The 21265-nt window shown below is 40.1% G+C and overlaps 2 protein-coding genes across 6 annotated transcripts in view; both read left to right on the top strand.

Moving 5' to 3' along the window:
• Positions 1–1271: 1271 nt before the first annotated feature.
• slc30a8 (solute carrier family 30 member 8) lies at positions 1272–10418 on the top strand. 3 transcript variants are annotated; one of them, XM_044170627.1, is made up of 10 exons: positions 1272–1547; positions 1830–1912; positions 3669–3835; positions 4456–4602; positions 5636–5789; positions 6022–6188; positions 6423–6535; positions 8111–8216; positions 8362–8496; positions 9501–10418. In XM_044170627.1, the coding sequence occupies exons 2-10, from the start codon at positions 1839–1841 to the stop codon at positions 9644–9646; spliced, it is 1209 nt and encodes a 402-aa protein (XP_044026562.1). In that variant the 5' UTR covers positions 1272–1547; positions 1830–1838; the 3' UTR covers positions 9647–10418. The 3 variants fall into 3 exon arrangements, with proteins under 3 accessions (XP_044026562.1, XP_044026561.1, XP_044026560.1); XM_044170626.1 differs by having other exon boundaries at positions 1272–1720; XM_044170625.1 differs by having other exon boundaries at positions 1272–1912.
• Positions 10419–14052: 3634 nt separating this feature from the next.
• The window catches only part of med30 (mediator complex subunit 30), a 38276-nt gene continuing 31063 nt past the window's right edge, over positions 14053–21265 (top strand). For 2 of the 3 annotated variants that reach the window (XM_044170622.1, XM_044170624.1), the window contains exons 1-3: positions 14053–14183; positions 14824–15094; positions 17445–17603. In XM_044170622.1, coding sequence (XP_044026557.1) covers positions 14915–15094; positions 17445–17603 — 339 coding nt within the window. In that variant the 5' untranslated portion in view covers positions 14053–14183; positions 14824–14914. The remainder of the gene's footprint in view (positions 14184–14823; positions 15095–17444; positions 17604–21265) is intronic. The other variant, XM_044170623.1, reaches the window with a different exon arrangement.

The following is a 21265-nucleotide window of genomic DNA, read 5'->3' as shown; positions in this document are numbered from 1 at the left end:
TAAGTCTCTTTAAGTGTGCGATTGTCTCTTTGTGTCATGTTCTTAATGCTGCTTTCTAAGAGACTGAAGGGCACTCATGTAAGTTGTATGAGCTGTAACGTCACCAGTTGCTTTGTGAATGAGTGAATATGTATAATTGACAACTTCATTTTTGCAAAAGCCACTTTTTCCACCTTCCATTATTCTCTCTCTCTCTCTCTCTCTCTCTCTATATATATATATATATATATATATATATATATATATATATATCACCATTGTTATTAAATTAAATGTATAAAATCCTAAACTGTGTGTTTTGGGAGGGAAAAGGGAATCACCCTCATCCATCTGATGTATCACAAGTATTCACAGGGGTCTGCCACAATCAAATGAAAACAAAAAGATATAAAACAGAGACAATTTGACAGAGTGTCTTTGTCAAAGCTTGCACAGCGTGAGTTTGCACCTACTTTTCTTTACAGCTGCAGATGGACAAAGGTGTGACAGTCACTGAGCTGCAACATATGCACAACAGAGATGACCATTCATTAAATCTAAGACACACAACACTAAGCATCACAAGTTCTGCAGATGGATGGGAGGCCGAGTTCAAGCCAAAAACATACAGAGGAGAGTTGTACCCAAACAATCAGAATATGTAAATGAGAAATAATAATATATTAATTTGCATCATTTGCATCCTGGAATTTAAAGACCATCTCCCTGAAAAACTCAAAAATACTGTATCAGTAGATGGCTCATTGTCGCCACCTTGTGGTGCATTTTGGAATCAAATGTTAACAACTGGTTTTTGTCTTTTCGAGGTGCAGAAATGATCAAACTGTGCAGTACAGGGATCATTCATTCTTTCAGCGGATTTCCCTGCAGCCTGAGCTTGGGAAACATTACATTCACTTAAAGCCTGCTCAACATGTGCTCTTGCATGTTGAGCACTGTTTCATAGTATTTTATTTTACAAGCCTTGATGTGAGACTGTTTTAATTTTATTTTTGGTTGGGTGTATCATAGGAGAAACTAGTAAAATCCACTTTAGACAGATGGGAGCAGGTGAGTCACAGCTTTAGGCAACATATTGCGATTTTAAAAAAATATGAACGCAAACTAATGGCGTTAAAAATTGTTATCTAAACTGAGAAGAGGCGAGGTAATTTCAGCACAAGCCTGGAATCAGAAATGAATGGTCATGTGATAATACACAAGGGAAAGAGCGCACGGCACTTGGTTTGATTGTATAATCACGGAGTGCCGGCTGCTCAAAGGAGGTGGGCGGGGTTCTGAATGAGTTCAGCAGTGTTGTCTGTCTGAACCGGTGCTCACTCAACCAACTCAAATGTTGAATTTATGTTCAGTTTTTAGGGCTCAGTAAAACATGGACTTGACAACCTGTTTATGGGCCTGACACTTGCTGAGACATTTGCTGTCTTTTAAACTTATACATTCATATCTGGATCTTGGATCCCTGTAGGCCGTCACCTTCCCTCTCTCATCTCTCGGCTCCAGGCGCGTTGCAGGCGGCCGTGCATTTGCACACGGTGCACACGGTGGTTGGTAGTCACAAGGCTGCATCACATATTTAGCTGTTTGCACCCTGACTGGTTTGAGGGGATGTTCAGCGGCTGTTAAAACACTTTTCAATAGGAGACAATAAAGCCTAAAGGAGAAAACAACAAGACGCAGAAATTAAGTTTGGATAAACAGAGCTGAAGCTTTCTCACAAGTACTAAGTTTAATTTGGGGTTTAGCGTGTTTTTGTTTTAGTCTGGGCTTATTTTTTTTTTTATTTTTTGTTGTTGTTGAGTTTTTTTAAATATCTGATTTCCTCCAAGACATCAATCATGTTCAAAAAGAAGAATCCAGAGAGACTTCACCTGGTGTCAGAAGTGAGGAAAACGTACGCCACTGAGGGAAGGTAAACTTTTATTCTTACATTTGCGCTTTATACCAAGTCAAATTGGAATAATTGTATGATTATCATATGTTCTGGTTACATTTCTTTTATACATGTTTCAGTGAAATTATTCAATGAGTTTTAGCGACGCACAAATCACATACGGAGTTTGCCAAACCTTTTTTTAGTAAAGTATCCATTATGAAAAGAAAAACGCTTCTCAGTAATTGTCGTTGTGTTATTTACTTCTGGTTGTCCACACGGGACTGGTCTGGGGTCTGCTGGGATTAGTAGTGCGCAAACGTGCAGATCAGTGAGCTCATTCAAACGCTGAGACCTCAGGCTCACAAGCACAGGGAGGTGTGCACAGGGTATAGCATTGTGACCTAATATTTTTCATTAGTTATATTATTCACCTATTTCCTAATATAACCATAACAGCTGTCTCTGTCTGTGTTGCCCAACAACTGACTCATGGTATTTGGTGGTATTTACTATACCTCCCTAGTGGCAGTGTTTTTGTTCAGACTTATATTTGTGCAAATATTTGAGTCCTGCTTAGTGGGAAAACACCTTCTGGGCATTCAAACTGTCTCCTGTTGAAGCTCTGGCCATCTTCTGCCGGTTTATTTTTATTTATCCTTTTATTTAACCAGAAATGTCCCACTGAGATACAATATCTGTTCTGCCAGGGAGTCCTGGTCAAGATGGGCAGCAAAAAAATAAGATGAAAAGGTCTGATATGAAACTACAGACGGGAACAGATAACATCACAAAAAACAGACCAAAACACAACAAACAGATACAAAACGTACAGGGATCCGGGGCCAAAAAGAATCGTGGCAGATAATGGCGCTTAAGCAGTAACATAGTTCTGTCAAAACTGTTTTAAAATATATCTGCTAATTTAGGCAGTTTTCATGCTTTTTGCTTCTGCTTCTTGCTTAAGTTGTGTTCAGCTGATTGAGAAGCTGGCTCTAGTTGGTACTGGGGCTGAATATTACACTCACTAGGCAGCTGACCATTTCACTTTGGTTGACTTTATAAACATTTAAATTGCCACTTAAACTTTTCTAAAGCTCCTCAGTGACTTTTTAAACAACTAAATAGACAAATTTCTAGTTTATTTGTCTCCCAAAATAAACAAACCCACTTCATATAACTTTAAAATCAACTCTCAAAGTTGTTTTTTGTTAAATATCCAACAATTTATTTATTTTTTATACAACAGATAAAATTCTAATAACTGCATTTTCCCCCTCTTAACCTGCAGCTCTACTGTATCTGGTGGTTGGCTGATTAATGCTTTAACACAACAAAAAGAGCTGTAGTATAAAAAAGACTATTGGGTTAAACATACCTGTACCTGGACAAATATAAAGTGAAGCAGAAATGAATATTTATTCTTAACAAATCTGACGATAAACCAATTTATCAAGTGAAAATGCCAAACGTTCGCTTGTTGCAGCCTCTACAATATGAGGACCTGCTCCTTTTCTCTGTTTATATATCACTGTAAATTGAATATCTTTGGTTATTGGAGGGCAAGTGATCTGAACATGACGCATCGGCTCTGGGAACTCGTGATGGGCATTTTTAAACAGTTTTGTTGGCCTATTTAAAGGCTAATCAATTAAGTGAAATAGTAATTGACAGGTTACCCGATAATGAAAATAATAAGTTGCACCCTAAACAAACGTTAAAGTCAGTTGCTGATAACATGCTGTTATCTGCTGTCACTTCATTGCATTTATTCTGATTTTTAATGTACATCCAGCGCGCCCAACCAGGAGGCATTACAGATACACGGCACCGGTGGCATCAAGCATTGCCATGACAACAGTCATGCACTGGAGAATCGCGAACGAGAGAAGAAAGTTGCCAGGAAGAGGTTGTATGTGGTCTCTGCCATCTGCCTGATTTTCATGATCGGTGAAATCATTGGTAAGTCATTCTGTTTTTCTTTCATCTTTAATCCCCGATTCTTCTCTCCAGCTCTTATTTTCTTTTTCATACTTTCACATACTTCGCCATCTCACAATTTTCTTCTCTTTGTCAACTTTTCTGCCACTCGTAACCTTTGTTTTTCCTCTGTCTTCGTCTCCTTTCACTTCCTCTGCTTCTCCTCTCTTTCATATACTTCCTTTTTTTGCCACAGTTTATTGCAGACGTTCATGGTCTCTTGATGATGAACCTTAATGACTTTGGTGATCACCTGACTTTTCCTCTAGCACCACTATCCAGTTGACATTTGTGGTTTTAAGTGAAATGTCTCAACAACTATTGAGTGGATTGTCATGAAATTCAGTCATTCATGTCCCCCTCAGGATGAATTGTAATAGCTTTGGTGGTCCCTTAACTTTTCATGTAGCGCCAACATCAACATCATTATTCCATTAAACCAAAGTTAAGTAAATTATTAAATTCTTCTGAGCCTTTTTGTGGTTTATTCACTTCTTCAAACTTTTTTTCCTGTCTCTCTTTTCCCACACGAGTATAAATCTATCATTTCAGCAGCACAATAATAAAATATTTATATAAATGTATTGTCTCTCTTTCTGCAGGTGGGTATTTTGCAGGAAGTCTTGCGGTGATGACAGACGCTGCACACCTGCTGGTGGACTTCACCAGCTTCATCATCAGCCTATTATCCCTCTGGCTCTCCTCCAGACCTGCCACACACAAGCTCAGTTATGGCTGGCATCGTGCAGGTACAGCATTGACAACATTTATCTGACAGATTTTAAAGCTGCATTAGAAACAATTTTCCTGTGATATTTAACTCACCAACACTTAATCCTTTATTGAGGAGTTTTTGTTGTGTTTAGTTTACAGCGATCGTTGCCTGGATGGTTCAGTAATAAGGATAGATGGGTGCAGGATTTTATTGACATTTTCAGGCAAAAAGAGTTGTGCTTGTACACAAACAGGGACATATGTAATGCTGTTTATTTTTGTTTTAAATAAGATTTTATTGTGATTTTACATATACAGTGTTTGCTGTACAGTGCTTAAAAATGTTCTTTTCTGACATTACTTTAAGACCTTTACTGTCTTTACTGATCACTTTGTCACTAAATTGAAGGCTAATTGTAGGTTGGCTGTGATAGTTTATTAGCCTTATTAAAGAGCCACCTTTTAAAGAGACTTAATGGAATGCTTATCTATATTCCAACCAAACAGGATGATGTTTGTTATACTTTTAAAAGAAAATACTTCTATTATATAAATGTTTCTTATGAGGGTAACTGCAGACTTCAAACACATTCATTCTTTCTTAGTCCTTACTAATTTGCAAGCTATCCTAAAACTGTGTAGTGGGTGCTGAAGCACATGGAGGTTAATTGTTTTGGGATGTAGAAACTTGCCAGCAGACCATTTTGTGGACAGTTTGTACAATCTAAAACTAGAGAAGACTTCAGACCTTCGGTGCTAATTCAGTTGCTCTCTGTACAGAACATGTTGATGCCTAATTGGCCAATATTTTACCAGAACATCTGTAAAATGTTAAATAACTTGAGCTGAACCAATAATTGGTCCACCTCTACACTTGAACATGGTGTATACAGTTTTTCTAAGTCTTGTTACTTACCTGCGTTCTGAATTTCAAGCAATTTTCAGGTTCTCCTTTGTGTAATTTAGAGTTGGAAAATCTGTTATCTAGTGCTTCCAGTCAGTATTTGACCGCAGTTCTTGTTGTATTTCTCCTAATTTATTTTTCTCCTCATCTCTTCACCCATGCAGAGATCCTGGGTGCGCTGCTGTCAGTTTTCACCATCTGGCTGGTAACAGGAGTGTTGGTTTATCTGGCTGTGGAGCGGCTCATCAGCGATGACTACACCATCGAGGGCACTGTCATGCTCATTACCTCTGGTTGTGCTGTGTTGGCTAATATTATGTGAGTAAAATACACTAATTCATACAGCTTTTATCAGTGCATTTACGTTTTGAACATTTATGTATTTAATATTTATTTAATTAAAGCCAATACAGAGAGGAGGGCAATACCAAATCCAGTGTCATGGACTCTTGAAGAAGTTTATGTTGTAGCATGTTGTCAAAACGTCTTGTAATCTCAGAGCCGATTAGCTTCACACTTTGAAAATACTTTGCTCCTACTCTCGACACAGCATGGCCCTCACCCTTCACCAGTCCGGCCACAGCCACAGTCACGGGGGTCTCAGCTCGCATGGGCACGGGCACAGCCACAAGAAAGGAAAAGGACACAATCGGATCTCAAACCACGCCCACTCAAATGATGACAGTGTAGACTTGGAGCAAAAAGGGGTTGATCATGGTATGTTCCTAGTCGTTATCACTTTCTTCTCAAATTTGATCAGTGTTGGCCATGAAACAATGAAATATTAACCGTTAAATCCCCCATGCACAGTATTCTGTAGTATGATTGAATATGCACTGTGGGGGGCATTACAATCCATTCTAATTACATTATAATGGAATATGTAATGAATTATAATCCAGTGTATAATTATCTTTAGAGCATGGATCTTACTGAACTACTGTCTTTCAGGAGGGAAGGCTCAGCAGGCCAATGCCAGTGTGCGAGCGGCCTTTGTCCACGTGGTGGGAGATCTTCTCCAGAGCATCAGCGTGCTTATTAGCGCCATCATTATCTTCTTCAAGGTTAGGAGTCTCTCTGGGTGTGCACAAAGTGTGGCAAGTCTTACTGAGTGAAACTTAAACCTATGAGTGGAGGTAAGGAGTGTAGAGTAGGTGTGAAATACTTTAAGGCATTTTAAAATTGGGTCAATAAACTATAAGACAGGGATCACTTGTCAGTGTTGGACCTTCCTGCTGTTGAGGTTTTTTTTAGAATTAAGATAATTTTAGAAATTACTTGCATTTTAAAATAATTTACTTACTGTAGTACTTGGTGTGTTATTGCAACAGAGTGCAAAACAGCAGCAGTATACAACAGCGTTCATCAAAGACAGGCTGGTGGCAAGATGATGAAAATCGTTTTCCCAGATTATTTTCAAATTTTAGTTTGGGATTTTTGGTTGATTTTATACTTCCCAATAAAGCAATAGGTAACCCAATACATCTATATTTTACTGCATCAGTTCGTGTGTGACCAATGTAATAACTGCCAGATCATGAAATAAATTGTCAAAATGTAATAATTTCTTTTTGCAATTCCAGCTTTATTATGAAGTTTCACAATAGATAAACAAACATGGTAACACTTTATATGAAGGTACTCATATTCATCATTAACTAGTTACTTATTAGCATGCATATTAGTAGCATATTGGCTCTTTATTAGTCATAATAAAGAACTTATTAATGTCTTATTCTGCACAACCATATTCTACAACTACTAGGCAATTAAGTAAGAGTTTTCCCTCAATAACCACCTTTTTACTGCTTATTTATTGTAAGTAAGGAAATTGTTGTACATGAATTACGATCTTAATATGCTTTGCTCAGTATGGGCCTTATAAGATGGTAGTACCACAAGAATAGTCATTCTCCCTTAATAACACTTACATAAGAATAGACCATATTTATTAACAAAATACAAACACATCATTACATTACCTGTCTGTTATTACATCATAGTGATAGGGCTTTAAAAAACCCTTTACCAATAAGGAAAAAACCTTAAGAATATTAAGTTATCAATCAATTAGTTACTTTTATTAATATTATTGTTTTGGCTGAAATCTGGCTGCTGTTGGTGTGAGGATACTGCAGCATACAGTGCTGTAGCTCTCATTTATTTATTCCTGCATTATTTTTAGCTTCCAACCTTCCACCGCTCTGTATTCTTGGTGCTGAAAACACACTCCCCCTTGAGGAATGTCGAACAACTCAATGCTGTGGCTGTTTGCAGCAAGAAAGATGGTGCCGTATTTTCTGTCCACGTGCCGTTTTGTTGCTTGGTGTCTGTCCGCAGAATGCTCAATGATTTCATTGTGCTGCAGATCCTCTCCCCAGACTGTCATTACTGCAAATTGACTTGCTTCTCTTACATAAGAAATACTAAATAGATTGTCACTGTCCTGCGTCTGTTTAGTATTGGGTTAGTTAATTTCTTCTGGGTGACAATTACTGAAAAAACTACTTTAGAAAAATATGAAAAAAACTCAATACAGCCCAAATTACCAAGACCAACCTCCATTATTTAATTCCACGAATGATTAACATGTCTGATGATACTTAACCTTAATTTTCTGTGTTACTTGTTTCTTTCAGCCAGAATATAAGATGGCTGACCCCATCTGCACCTTCCTGTTCTCAATATTGGTCTTGTGCACCACCTTCACCATCATGAGGGATATTCTTATTGTCCTGATGGAAGGTAAGGCTGTCATTCCCTGGCCCTAAAAACAATAACATACAGTGTTTGCTGCTCTCTGTCTCGCTCTTTCTGACTCCTTGCCATTTCTCAAAGTCTTACTGTACATTTACGCTCCGCCTTTTCCTCTTTTTCATCTACGACTCAGGTACTCCAGCAGGGGTGAGATACAGAGAGGTGCGGGACGGTCTGCTAGCAGTGAAGGGGGTGACAGCGGTCCACAACCTTCACATCTGGGCCCTCACCATGAACCAGGCTGTACTGTCTGCACACGTAGCCATAGGTGAGAAGAAATATATTCTCTTGTGAAACTATGAGCTGTCTGCTCGATTCAACCATATTTTACTTTTTAAATTGGTGCCACTTGTAACCATACGTCATGAATGAGTCAAAACACAGTCAGTGGACGAATCAACATAAGTTTTTTTTTTTCTTTCTTCTTGTTTTGACACTAATTACAGGCAAAAATACAAGTGACAGGGCAGAATGCCCTTTTCGTTCAAGTGATTGTATATATTATTTTATTACTGGAGTCCCTCTGTGTAGAAGTTTTGCCATTATCTCTTAAATTATACTGAGGACATATTTTTTTGCTTGTACCAAATGGAAGATGGAAAAAATTAGGGACTAGCTGGTGAAGAACGTGGAGCACCCAGCTAATGTTAGCTAAATGCCCAGATATTTTTCGCAGAAGTTGGTTGAGACAATTTTTTTTTTTAAATGTTGGTGTTAATATTGCTCTGTGTCTGCTGGATGTGTAAATAAATGGCCAATGGTTTGTTACCAGATTTGCAGTAACAATTTTTATTTAGGTCTGTGTGTCTGATTTTACTCCTAATAAATGCTATTTTACTGTGACATTAACACGTTAGCAAGCTAATCTTGGCATTCAGCCCAAAGCACGGCTGAGTGTTACACCTGAGAGAGCTAAAATGGTCACTTTACAGAGAATACTCTCTTGATTTTGGTAACAACATAGCTTTTCCTCCGGCATCAGCTTCAGGCAATGTTTAAAGATTTTTTTAGACTCTAAGAATAACAGTTATCTCTCAATTTTTTCATCCATCCAACAGTTTTGCTTTTTAGTGAGAACATAGACTCTTTCTAACCGGTCTATGAATCTGTATAACAACCTCTAGGGGCTGCTAGCGTGCCTCTGGACCTTTTTCTCTTTTTGTCTTTGAGTGCTGAAACAGTTTTTAATGCACACAAATGTTAACTATAAAAACACAAGGTGACTAACATTTGTTTATTGCCATTTCCTTTGTCTTCTCCTCTGCTCCACAGACGAGTCAGTGGATGCTCAGACTGTCCTAAGAGAAATGACACAGGCTTGTTTCTCCTCCTACAACTTCCACTCTGTTACAATTCAAATGGAGAGACAGGCCGACCTGAAGCCTGGATGTACCCTGTGTGAGGACCCCAAGATGTAGGAACCTGCCTAAATTATTTATCTGGTCCCAGCAGAATAAAGCCAAGCTATGCTTTAGCTGCTGTAACCTCTGGTGATAACAATATTTAGTTGTTCTGCACTGCTCGTTAGACCCTGGATTCTCATATTTTACTGTGACATTAATTCTCATGACTGCGCCTTAAGTGCCTTTGTGTTGACATTCCCAAAGAAATGTTGATGTTGAAATAACAATGAGCATGTGCCTGAATGAAAGACAAGCCTGCTCATGATTGAAATGATTTTAAGAAAAGCTCCCTTTCCACATCCATGTGTGAAGTTTTAACTTTAATATTCACGAGTTACCTCTGCTTTTAAGTGTATTCATGTTGAAATAGAAATCACAATGCACTGTATAAAGTAAATATTCATCTTTTCTTTTATATGATTGAGTGTGTTGAGTAACTGCTAATTTATACTTCTATTAACTATCCTAAATACACATTTTAACTACTGTGTTCGTTTACCTTGAGACCTTATGTGACGCATTCAGGCAGATGACAAACTGCTGTTTGTTTGAGCATTAACCTAAGACATAGGATACAGCCACAGGCATTTACACACAGTCTGGTATGTAAATACAGATCAATGCATAGTTACATGCATTGACTACACCAGCAGCCTCAGAAGTACTGTATGTGGAGAGTATCAAGTGTATTTTAAAACATGATCATAATGCCTTTCCACTGCCTTTGTACAGTTGTAAGGTACAAGCTGAAATGAATTATTCAATAAAATATTTCTTTTTCATATGAGTCTTGCTTTCAATGTCTGATTTACAATGTCATAAAATCCTTCATAACGAAGCGCTGTATCCGTTTAACCCCTTACTGCCAACACCAGTTGCTGGGCAACAAGCTCACAAATGGATCCATTGGCTTGAAGGACATGTTGATCCCCATTAAGTCTCCCACCTCCTTGACCTTAAACCAGCTTGGGTGATATTTATTTATTTATTTTTTTATGTACCTGGGCAGCCATTTTAGGGTACCAGGGGCCTCTGACATGCTACTGACACTTAAGTGTTTATAGCTTGTTGGAGTTTGACCTTCTTCTACCCAGCTGTTTCTTGCAGTAAGAGCTATGGGTGTCCTGAGCTACTGTAGCACAGTCGAGGGCATCATTAATATTGACTGACACAGAGCTGGTTGGTGCTCACTTTACTTGACTGCTGACCAGGTGAGAGGACAGCTGATGAAACTCCACTCAAACAAGGCTGCAGGCCCTGATGGCGTTGCCCCGGGGTGCTAAAAGCCTGTGCCCCCCAGCTATGTGGAGTCCTTCAACATGTCTTCAACCTGAGCCTGAGTCTTCAAAGGGTCCCTGTTCTGTGGAAGACATCTTGCCTCGTCCCTGTGCCGAAGACGCCACGTCCCAGTGGCTCCAAGGACTACAGACCGGTGGCACTGACCTCCCACATAATGAAGACCCTGGAGAGACTGGTGCTGGAACAGCTGCGGCTCATGGTCAGACCCCTCCTGGACCCCTACCAGCCTCGGCTGGGAGTTGAGGATGCCATCATCTTCCTGCTGAACCGCATCTACACCCACCTGGACAAGCCAGCAAGCATGGTGAGGATCATGTTTTTTTACTTCTCCAGTGCTTTCAACACCATCCGGCCTGCCCTGCAGGCACACACACACACACACACACACACACACCAATGGTAGCGAGCTACCATGCAAGGCACTCACAATTTGGCAATCAATGTCTTACTCAAGGACACTTTGACGTGTGGACAGAGCTCGCTACCATTGGTGTGTGTGTGTGTGTGTGTGTGTGTGTGCCTGCAGGGCAGGCCGGATGGTGTTGAAAGCACTGGAGAAGTAAAAAAACATGATCCTCACCATGCTTGCTGGCTTGTCCAGGTGGGTGTAGATGCGGTTCAGCAGGAAGATGATGGCATCCTCAACTCCCAGCCGAGGCTGGTAGGGGTCCAGGAGGGGTCTGACCATGACAAGGGACGAGGCAGGCACTCACAATTTGGCAATCAATGTCTTACTCAAGGACACTTTGACGTGTGGACAGGAGGAGCTGGGGATCAAACCACCAACCCTGCGATTAATTCACAACCCGCTCTGCCTCCTAAGCCACAGCAGAAAGTATGTAGTCTGAGTGCATGTACATATTTATACAGGGATATCAGAAACTGTCAGATAATGATGCTGATTGGAGTATTCTTACATTCCTGCTCACATGCACGTATACAGCACACACACACACACACGCCTAACCATATGCTCGCCCTTCCACCCATTCATTTTATCCCTGTTTCCCATACCTTCAGCTATATTAATCTCATTCTTGTGTCCAGAGACTTTTGGAGGTGAAGCTCACTGTGAGCAGTTGAATGGACTTTACATGCTGCTGCCTTCAGAGCAGACCATTGTGCTCCCTTCTCTCCATCTGAACTTAGCCCTGGAGGGACCAGATCAGTGCGTATTTAATTAAAGCATGAGTAATTCACTAGGTGGCTAGATAATCCGTTTTAGTCCTGATACCCCCTCAGCTAATAATTATTATATGGTTTGCGTTTCCTCACAAGGGGTGTTCTGTCTTTCTCTCTTTCAGTTTTTTGGCTACCTTTTGGTCCTTCGCCAACTCTTTTTAAAGGGTTTCCTCTCTGCTTCTCTTTATCCTTTCACTTCCACTTCATCCCCCCCGTCTCTCTGTCTGTCTCTCTCTCTGTGTGTCTCGCTCTTGCTGTCTCGCCCTCTCATGTTCAAAGTTCAACCCCCTGCAGCATTGATGAGATGATGCAGTATGAACCTGCTGTCAGCTTCAAGGTAATCTGTGTTTCCTGATGTTTTTTTGTGTGCAAGAGGCCTCAGTTAAATGATTGACAGTATGCTGCACGAGACACACAGAGGTAATGAGATGCTGCGCTGCCTATTTGTTTGATATTTTATTTTGATCTTCTTGTCACTGCTCTCCAGTAAGGCTTGTGAGTGTGGCAACCGCATAAAGTTGATGGCAAAATGATAATAAACGAGATTTGTGATGGCATTGCCTTGTGATGAATGTTTGAATTTACAAGAAGGTTTTGTCTCAATGCGGTTTGATTACATTAACATGAAAAAGCTGTTTGAAACCAAAGCATTTTCCACCAGCTTGCCTGAATGTGATCAATACATTCCATTGTTTCTCTATTTACTTTCATCAGTGATGACAGATGACCTCTCAAGTAGCTAAGGCCCTGTAGACAGCTGCCTTCTCAGCCCTGCCCCCATGATAAACATACACATTTACCAAACACATACACTCACACAACCACATTTGCATTTTCCAATCTTTTCCATTGGATGTGATGTGTGAATGAACTTAGAACTTATTTTTGAAGATCACTACCCGCTTCCACCCGCTCACCATCACCACTATCTCGTCCCAATCAAACACACCAAGAAGACAGGCTGGATTATGGAGAAACTAATTTCCAAATGATATGCCTCAGCTGGTTTGGCGCTATGGCAGATGGGGATTGTAAAAGTAACGTTTATTCATCCTGGCAAGCTAATCAGCACTCCGTCTGCAATTAAGAAGTTGTGGGCAGTCAAGTGAACTTAACACAGTGTTTTGCAGATAGGGTGTTTTTTAGAGAAAGAGAATAAGTGAAAAGAAATGACTTCAGGTTATTATTACACAAAATGTGTTCCAGATAAAAGGAAATTGAAATCCAGCCTGTAACCCCAAACTTGAATGAATAATGTAAATTAAGTAATAGGCATCCTGATCTACTTTTCCAGCCCCACTCAAGCCTGAAGGCAAAACCTTTCTCTTTTTTTTTCAATAAAGCTCTTACTTCCGATGTCTGTAAGTCAGAGTAATTCAGCTGCATGGCAGAGCACATGCTGAATAAGCAGCTTTATATAGCCTACTGTCTATTTCTGAAACCTCTTGTATGTTAAATTAATTTGAATTCTGATGGCTCACAAAATAATCCAAGCAAGGCTGTACATGATAAGTAATGGATGGATGGATGCATTGAAGGATATGATGTAACACAGAGTAGAAAACATACCCATTTATGGGATGAATTTGAATTATGCTTACCAAAAAAGTTATATTGACCCATGAAAAGCAATCATGTGGCGTAAATTGGCCCTGGGGCTGATGAAGTCAGATGTGTGTAATTTTGCTGTTATATAAGAGTAGACCAGCATATGGCGCTGTTACCCTAAGTAACCTGAAGAAATTTGCAGTGCGCCTTACTTTACCGTACTGTTGTCATTCATTTCAAAACATTTGGAGGAAGGGTGTCAATTTAAAATATAAACATGGGTTGACTTTAATCTTAAGGAATGTGACACTTCAGTTCGTGTAGATTATAATATCGTCATTCTGTAAAAATCGCATTAAATTACTAAATAATATCATTTTCAAGTGGCACCTCTACTTCATTATTTACCGCCACCAGTCGCGTTGTCAAGACGAATTCTCGCGATAGTTGCGGCAGCTAAGATCCTAGGAGCAGAGCAGGGAACTTGACATGTCAACAAAACAGATAAATTATCACCACACAGGTAACATTACACGTTGTCTAATGTGCTTTTAAGTAAATATGAACACTCACAGCGATGTTAAGTTCACGTCGTGCCGGAATAATCAAACGACAAATAAATTAAGCGAGAGAAAGCTGAAGTGCCGTGTTGTGTGACTGTCCACTTAGCTTTGGTGACAAGCACTCCACTTTTTCATGTTAGCTAATTAACCCGAATGCATTTTGGGTGTGGTATTTAAAGTCCAGGACAGCATCCAACATGTATTGATTTTAAGGCACGTTTAGCTGTTTCTGAAACCGCGGTATGCAACTTATATTAAAGGCTATACCGTTAGCTCAGAGACTCTATCAGTGTCTTTTTTTTAGCTAAGCGTTTCGCTTTAGTTGATTTGTGACAGCTATGAAGCTTTTAGAGCGCTGTACTGCATTGAGTGTATAAATGGTATTGTACTTTATTAACCATACTACTGTGACTGACTGATGATACAAGTTAAATCTTATACATTAATGTGACTACCATTTTCATTTTAGACACTTTCATACACAAGAAATGCTCACTTCCTGTCACTTCCTTTAACTGTCAACTTGTCCTACTTTCTTCCTCCTCCTTTTGATTTTACTTTACATTTTCCTCTCCTACTCCTGTAAAACACTTCATGAAGGCATCTAAGGGTGTGCTGGTGTGGAATAACCTAACAGGTAACCTCACCTGGACCTAGACCTCCTCCACCAGCATCTTCACCTGCTGTCTCCATGACAACCCCTCCGCTAGTATCACCTTTTGGCGGGCAGCCTCCACCGCCGCAGCAACAGCAGCAGGCCCAAGCAGCACGTGATGTCAACACGGCCTCGCTGTGTCGCATTGGCCAGGAGACGGTACAAGACATTGTCCTCAGGACCATGGAGATCTTCCAGCTCCTCAGGAACATGCAGGTCTGTCTCGCTCGGTCTCTCTGCCCACACACCTGTTAAATATGGTTACACTCCCCCCTTTCTGTTTGCCTCTCCCTCTGTCTTTCATACTTTTTGATTAATTTTCTGTCATCTTTATTGGTATTAATGTTAATATTGTACTGTTGTAAAGACTTATACTGTTTTTCATATTTTTTGCACATTTTTCCCATAGCCCTAACACCCTCATGAGACACTTAATACCATAAGAACAATGATATGAGAGGAGTAAAAACTGCAATATGGAGACATAACAGATCAATACAAAAGATAAAACAGCAGAATGTAATCATAAAAAGCTGTAATAATAGGTCTGAGGGTAACATGACAGTATTATTCAAATAACAAAACAGCTGTCATTCAGGAATGACAGCTTTAAAAATGTGTTTTGATGCACGATTTAAAAAAGACAATGCACGCAGATTGAATATTAAATGGAAGAAACTTCCAAAGCAGTACAGCCAACCAAAAGCTTGATCAACCCTTGATTTTTAACTTCAACTCAGGATCCGCTCAAAAGTTTACACCAGAGGCATCTATGGACAGTAGAGAGTTTAAAGTTCATGTAATCTGGTGACCATGTAAGGCCTTATATGGGTTCTTAAAGCAATTTGCCTCAAGTGCAAAGAAGTTAAAATTGTGGATAATGTAGGAAAAAAGTTTGGTCTTAGTCAGTGGCCTGCCTGCAGAATTCTGCTCACAACGTTCTTGATCATTAAGGCAGGTAAAGAATGGATTTCAGTAAGGAGTACAAAAGCAGATCAAAATTGCTCTGATCTTAAATATTCCTGAATTGGTAAAAACATGACATGTTACTCAAAGTTTAGGCCACTGTCACAAAATAACACCAAAGGTCTTAAAAAAACACTTGGCGTTAGGGTCCAAGCAGTGGTTTAATTTGTGAGGAGAGGCTGATGAATAGGGCCTGTCACACAAAGCAGCCATTTAGTGTGGCCAGATTGTTGAAATCAAAATCCTATATTTGTGTGTCGTCCAACTACCAATGATACAAAATGTTATGATGACCAATAATGTGTATTTCTCAACAGTGATGTTGTATGACAAGTGTTGTCGAAGTGTTTATGATAAGAAATCCAACACTAGCTAAGCTCTCTTGGGTTTCCAGTGATTTCTCTGTGTTGCACTACTTACTCTTTTGCTGTCAGAATGTAATAGGAGCTATTTTAGATAAAGATCAATGATCAGGGACACAGACTAACTTTTGGTTCTACATTTGTTGTTGGGGAAACTAATCTTTTTGTTCAGAGACAGTATTTTGTTTGAAATATTATCAATGTACAGTCCTTATGAGTCATACTGATACCTCAAATATGTCTCTTAATTTTAAACAGTACATTAGTGCGATCAAGTGATGGTGGGAAGTTGTCGAATTACTTTAAAAGTTAAGCTAGTGGATTCCTTAAGCATTTTATTCAGGATATCAGGAGTCTGTTTATCAGTTTGCTCTGCAGTTCACATGTAGTTCAGCTGTGACGGTGTCCTGAAGACGAGGTCAGCATGACTTTATCATGGATGTCTGCCTGCTCCTTGTAGATGCTCCCCCTGCACCTTGTTAAAATCACAGCCAGAGACAGGCCAAACAAGCCACAGAATGCACAAACAGCATTGTTGTGACTTGTTTTTTAGATCACAGGCTGTCTTTATGCTCATAAAAATTCTTCATTTATCTTCTCTTCCCTGCCTCCCTCCCTGCCTCCCTCCCTCTGTCTGTCTATCTCCTCCCTGTTCCTCTGTTTCTCTGTGTCTCTCTCTTCACTTTGCTTGCCCTGAAGGCAGGCTTGTTTTATGTTATGTAGGATATTTATAATCAGACATTGCTGCCCCAGAGGCTCGTCAATCCTCTCAATAAAAAACATGTCTTTTTACACTTTAACACCCATTGTAGTTAAAAGCCAGTGATGCCGCCTCCGTATGAGAGTGAGTAAAAACATTCAAAGTGTAGCAGTTGAAGCAGTTAACCTTTAATGCAGCTGAGTTTGTGTTTGGTAGTTTTAAACTGTGATTTTATTATATTATCAAACCAGTTACCATATTGTTGCATTAACACAAACATCTTGAACACATTTTTAAGGTTTCTCAATAAGCAGAAAGGAAACTATCACTTTGTTATCCGTGTTAATGAAAGTGCATCTACTGTGCATTAGTAGAAGCCTTCTAATGAACTATTACCAGTTACAACTGGGAACAACTGAGGGTTTGTGGTGCTTTTGGCAGTCAGTGGGGATCAATGGCTGTTGCTTTTTATTAGCACTAGCAAAAATGGAGGCTTGTACTTTGCTTAACATAACATTTCCTCTGTGGTGCTTCTCAGCTGCCTAATGGAGTCACTTACCATCCGAACACCCACCAGGATAGGCTGGGAAAACTCCAGGAGCACCTCCGGATGCTTTCCGTGCTGTTCCGCAAACTGCGCCTCGTCTACGACAAATGCAATGAAAACTGTGCTGGGATGGACTCCATACCTCCAGAGGTGAGACATGGCGACACTTGACAAGATTTGACTAAAATTTCTCATATTAATGTAACTGGAAGGCAAATGTATGAGTACATGTGTGCGGTTATGACTGAAATGTCATCAGTTGTTTGGGCCAGTTTGAATACAGGTAATAATTTAAACCATGCACACCATGAAGCGTTATTGACAGTTGCGTAGGATCAAAACCTCTTGACTGAGAAGGAGCCAAAGATGTTATGGTCCTTAAATACAACAAACATGAGCCATGTCTCTGTTGCTGTAGCACACACTGGACATGTCAGACAGACAAAAATAGTAGTCAGGGTACAGTAGCTGGATTGTACTGACCTGGGGAACGAATGTGATTTAAATTGCTACAAGTTGACATTGGAAAATAGGACAGTGGTGTATCCTGGTGAGTTGACACGTACTGTATTCGCTGGTCGCCGCCAGTGTGAGGGCTTTCATAGAAAACAATTGGTACAAGTGTCAGACACTGCAGGTGTGTGTTGCCCTTTACACCTTAATCAGGTAAAAATTATGTAGTCAAAGAAGCACTGGCACCATATTTATGTTACATAAACCTCACCCAGGAAGAGTCAATTCGAGGATGCTAGCAGTTCCTTCCAGCCTTCATACAAATTAAGATCAATGAGATTTCCAGTTTGATCCCAGAACCTGAGCAGGGAAAATCACCCTTTCCTTAAAAGTGACTGCCAGGGTGACCCTGACTAGGATACTTAACCTGTGGAGGTCCCCTGTGGCCACCAGTAGAGCGTAGCATGTAAAAGGGTACAGTATAAATATGAAGTCATATGGTGCTGAAGAAGATCGTGCATGTTCAGCACAACCCTTTACTGGAAAAATCATTGCTATCATTCTTAATTTACTCTCTAATTTGTTCTTATAAAAGAAATTGTAGCAACTTAAAATGTAACAGCTTTTTAAAATATAGTAGAAATGTCCCTTTTAAATGGATTGAAATGGAATAATGCAATCAAATAAAAAAATCACATGCTTAATAGCTAGGGATTATTACCTACAAAGGAATGATGATTTTATAATGATCACTTATTATTTTTCTTTACATTTTATTACTTTATTTTATATACATGTTCTCAGGTTTTCTTACAGTTCTCATATTATCTATTGAAGATTACATTCTCAGTTGCTACTAAGATGTTAGCCTATCTCACCCAACCTCAAATCAAGTAATGCTTATACTGTACACCTAGCTCTGCAATTAGGTCTTACATGATATGGTTGTAACTACTGCAGTGTAGTGGAGGAACTACAATTTTAATTTGACGTGAATGATTGATCCTTCCAAATGCAAACACATGCTGTATATGCTTGTCATGATTTCTTCTTTGCTCTCAGCCACTGCCTCATATAGCCCAGCTCTTCATGCAAACTGCCTGCTAAATTAGGAAGCTGTTAGTTTAAAGGAAGTAGGCCATTGTTACTGCCACACCCCCTTGCTCACACACACACACACTTACACATCTTTACCCTGGGGGACTCTTATCTCACCTACTCCCTCTAGGTCTGTCTTTTCTCAGCTCGCAGCAGATTCATTGGTTGCTTCAGGTGAGTCTCCAGAGTCTCTTTACCGCTGGTTACGGTCACCATCCACCTTCAGGAACTACAGTACTTCAGCTCAGCCTCACTCCGTCCTTGCCTGCCTGCACACACACAGAAATAAACATGCATGTGCACAATTGTGTCCCACACACTAAATATATACAACATAGACATGCATGTGGTGCACTGTAGCATGTCACAAAGGCATTTTTTTCAACTTGCACATACACAGAAACACACACACACACACTGGCTCACTGGGCATGCACTGTTTGAGGCTCCATGCAGGGCTACAGCTAGGCTATCCACCACTGTTTGATTGGATTTATGACTGCGGCAGTCCCTTCCCAATTTCTACAGATTGGCTCGGAGCTAATCTCTCTCACCAGACTCCTACTGAGGATAAAGGAGGATGTGGGAGGAGACCAGTCTTAAATTGGAACAAATTTGTGATGGCTGCCACCGTGTACATTTTCCGCATTGAATAATATAGTTGCTCGGAAGCATTTTGAATGATCTATCCACTGGTTGTTCAAAATGACTCTCATCCGCAGTTCTGCCCCTAAATCAAAGTCTATGAGGGGTTCACTTTGACATTTTCCTTTGCCGTAATAGTGTAAACCCTCACTGAATCATTCACCATCTAGCTATTTTTCTCCCTCTTACTTCCAGCTTATTTAAATGTTTATTCGTTTCCCCTTGAGGCTGAGACCCAGTCCATTGCTGACCAGCCAATAGCTCAGCGCTCACCATGTTTGTCTGGTGCTGAGGGTTGTTGATTTTGGCCCCAGCATGCATGCCATTTATCATCTCAGAGAATTCAGGTGCCTGTCTGACAGCTGCTCACTATTGGCTGCCCCGAAACAGGAAGTGGAATCAATGATTCGGGCAGTGTGACCTCATCGCAGCCTAATTAGCAACAGACCCGTTTAATGAACAGCTGGACCAAATGCACACGTCAGCGCTTTCCCCTTTTTCTTTCCAGCTGTCATTCGTCGCTGTTTTCCTCCCTCTTTTTTTCTCAAACTCTCACACTTTCTCCTTCTTTCTGTATTTCTTTTTTCTTCCTCCTATCCCTCTTTTTCCACCTTTCGTATTGTTTTTCTCTGATAGCTGCTCAATATTGTCTCTCTCCATTTCCTTCTTTCTCTCTCTCTTTCTTATATCTATTTGTTCATGTTGGCTTAGTTTCACTCTCTTTCTCTCCTGCTTTCTCTTCTGCATTTCCTCTATTCCTCTTTCTCTGTTGTGCTAGTCTTTCTCCCTCATTTCCTGCGCTGAACAGCCATGCCATTTCATTTCCCTCTCCCCTTACACATTCACCCCGCTATTTTCTTATTATTTTGTTGTTTTTTCGGTTTGTTTTTTCCTTTTGTCTCAGCGAGGCAACCTGGAGAACTTCATTAGCTCATTCTTCTCTGTCAGGCAGGAAACCACATCCATCTTTTCTGTGGAGGAGGCAGGGGTTGTGACTCACACAGGCATGGCTACACGTGCACCCACTCACACGTACACATAATACACTCTCCATCCATCTTTCCCACCCTACTCAGCACATTTAATTTTCCCCCCAGAAGCAGCCAAAATCAGCCCACTACCTTTAAAATTCGATATGTTATTGGCTTCGGTTTGAAATTATCTAATGAAAAAACTTTCCCCTTTTCCTACTTAAAGTTTTCTTAAGCCAGAGACACGCTCATAGTTTGTCTGATATAATATCCACCACGTCCTTGCTGTCTTTTCTCCCTCCAAAAGTCAGAGTTTACAGTTTGGCGTGGAGCTCGGCCTGGAAACTGACAGGAGCACAGAAAGTTATCCAGATTTTTTCATCTCTCTGTCACTCTTTTTTCCCTTCTCGCCCTCTCGGCCTGTTTGTCTCTTTGTGTTTCTCTTATTCTCTCTTCCCTTTTTTTGTTTTCTCTCTTTTTTTTCTTTCTTGCTCTTTTCCCACCCATCTCCCTGCCCTCAACCCTAGCTTTTTTCTCTCTGACTATCTGACTTTTTGCCATCGTCTTGCAGTCTCCTCCCCTCTCTTCATCTGTTTGTCTAGATTTCTTTCTGTCTGCCTTTTTTTTGTGTCTTTCATGTTAGTC

The sequence above is a fragment of the Siniperca chuatsi genome, linkage group LG17 (genome assembly GCF_020085105.1).
Source record: "Siniperca chuatsi isolate FFG_IHB_CAS linkage group LG17, ASM2008510v1, whole genome shotgun sequence".
Classification (NCBI taxonomy): Eukaryota; Metazoa; Chordata; class Actinopteri; order Centrarchiformes; family Sinipercidae; genus Siniperca; species Siniperca chuatsi.
This window is presented reverse-complemented; position numbering and strand designations above follow the sequence as displayed.

Coding starts and splice junctions, on each gene's coding strand:
- slc30a8 (XM_044170627.1), top strand. CDS start 1,839: ATGTTCAAAAAGAAGAATCCAGAGAGACTTCACCTGGTGTCAGAAGTG. Junction 3,836..4,455: donor CATGATCGGTGAAATCATTG/GTAAGTCATTCT, acceptor CTCTTTCTGCAG/GTGGGTATTTTGCAGGAAGT. Junction 8,497..9,500: donor GTCTGCACACGTAGCCATAG/GTGAGAAGAAAT, acceptor TCTGCTCCACAG/ACGAGTCAGTGGATGCTCAG.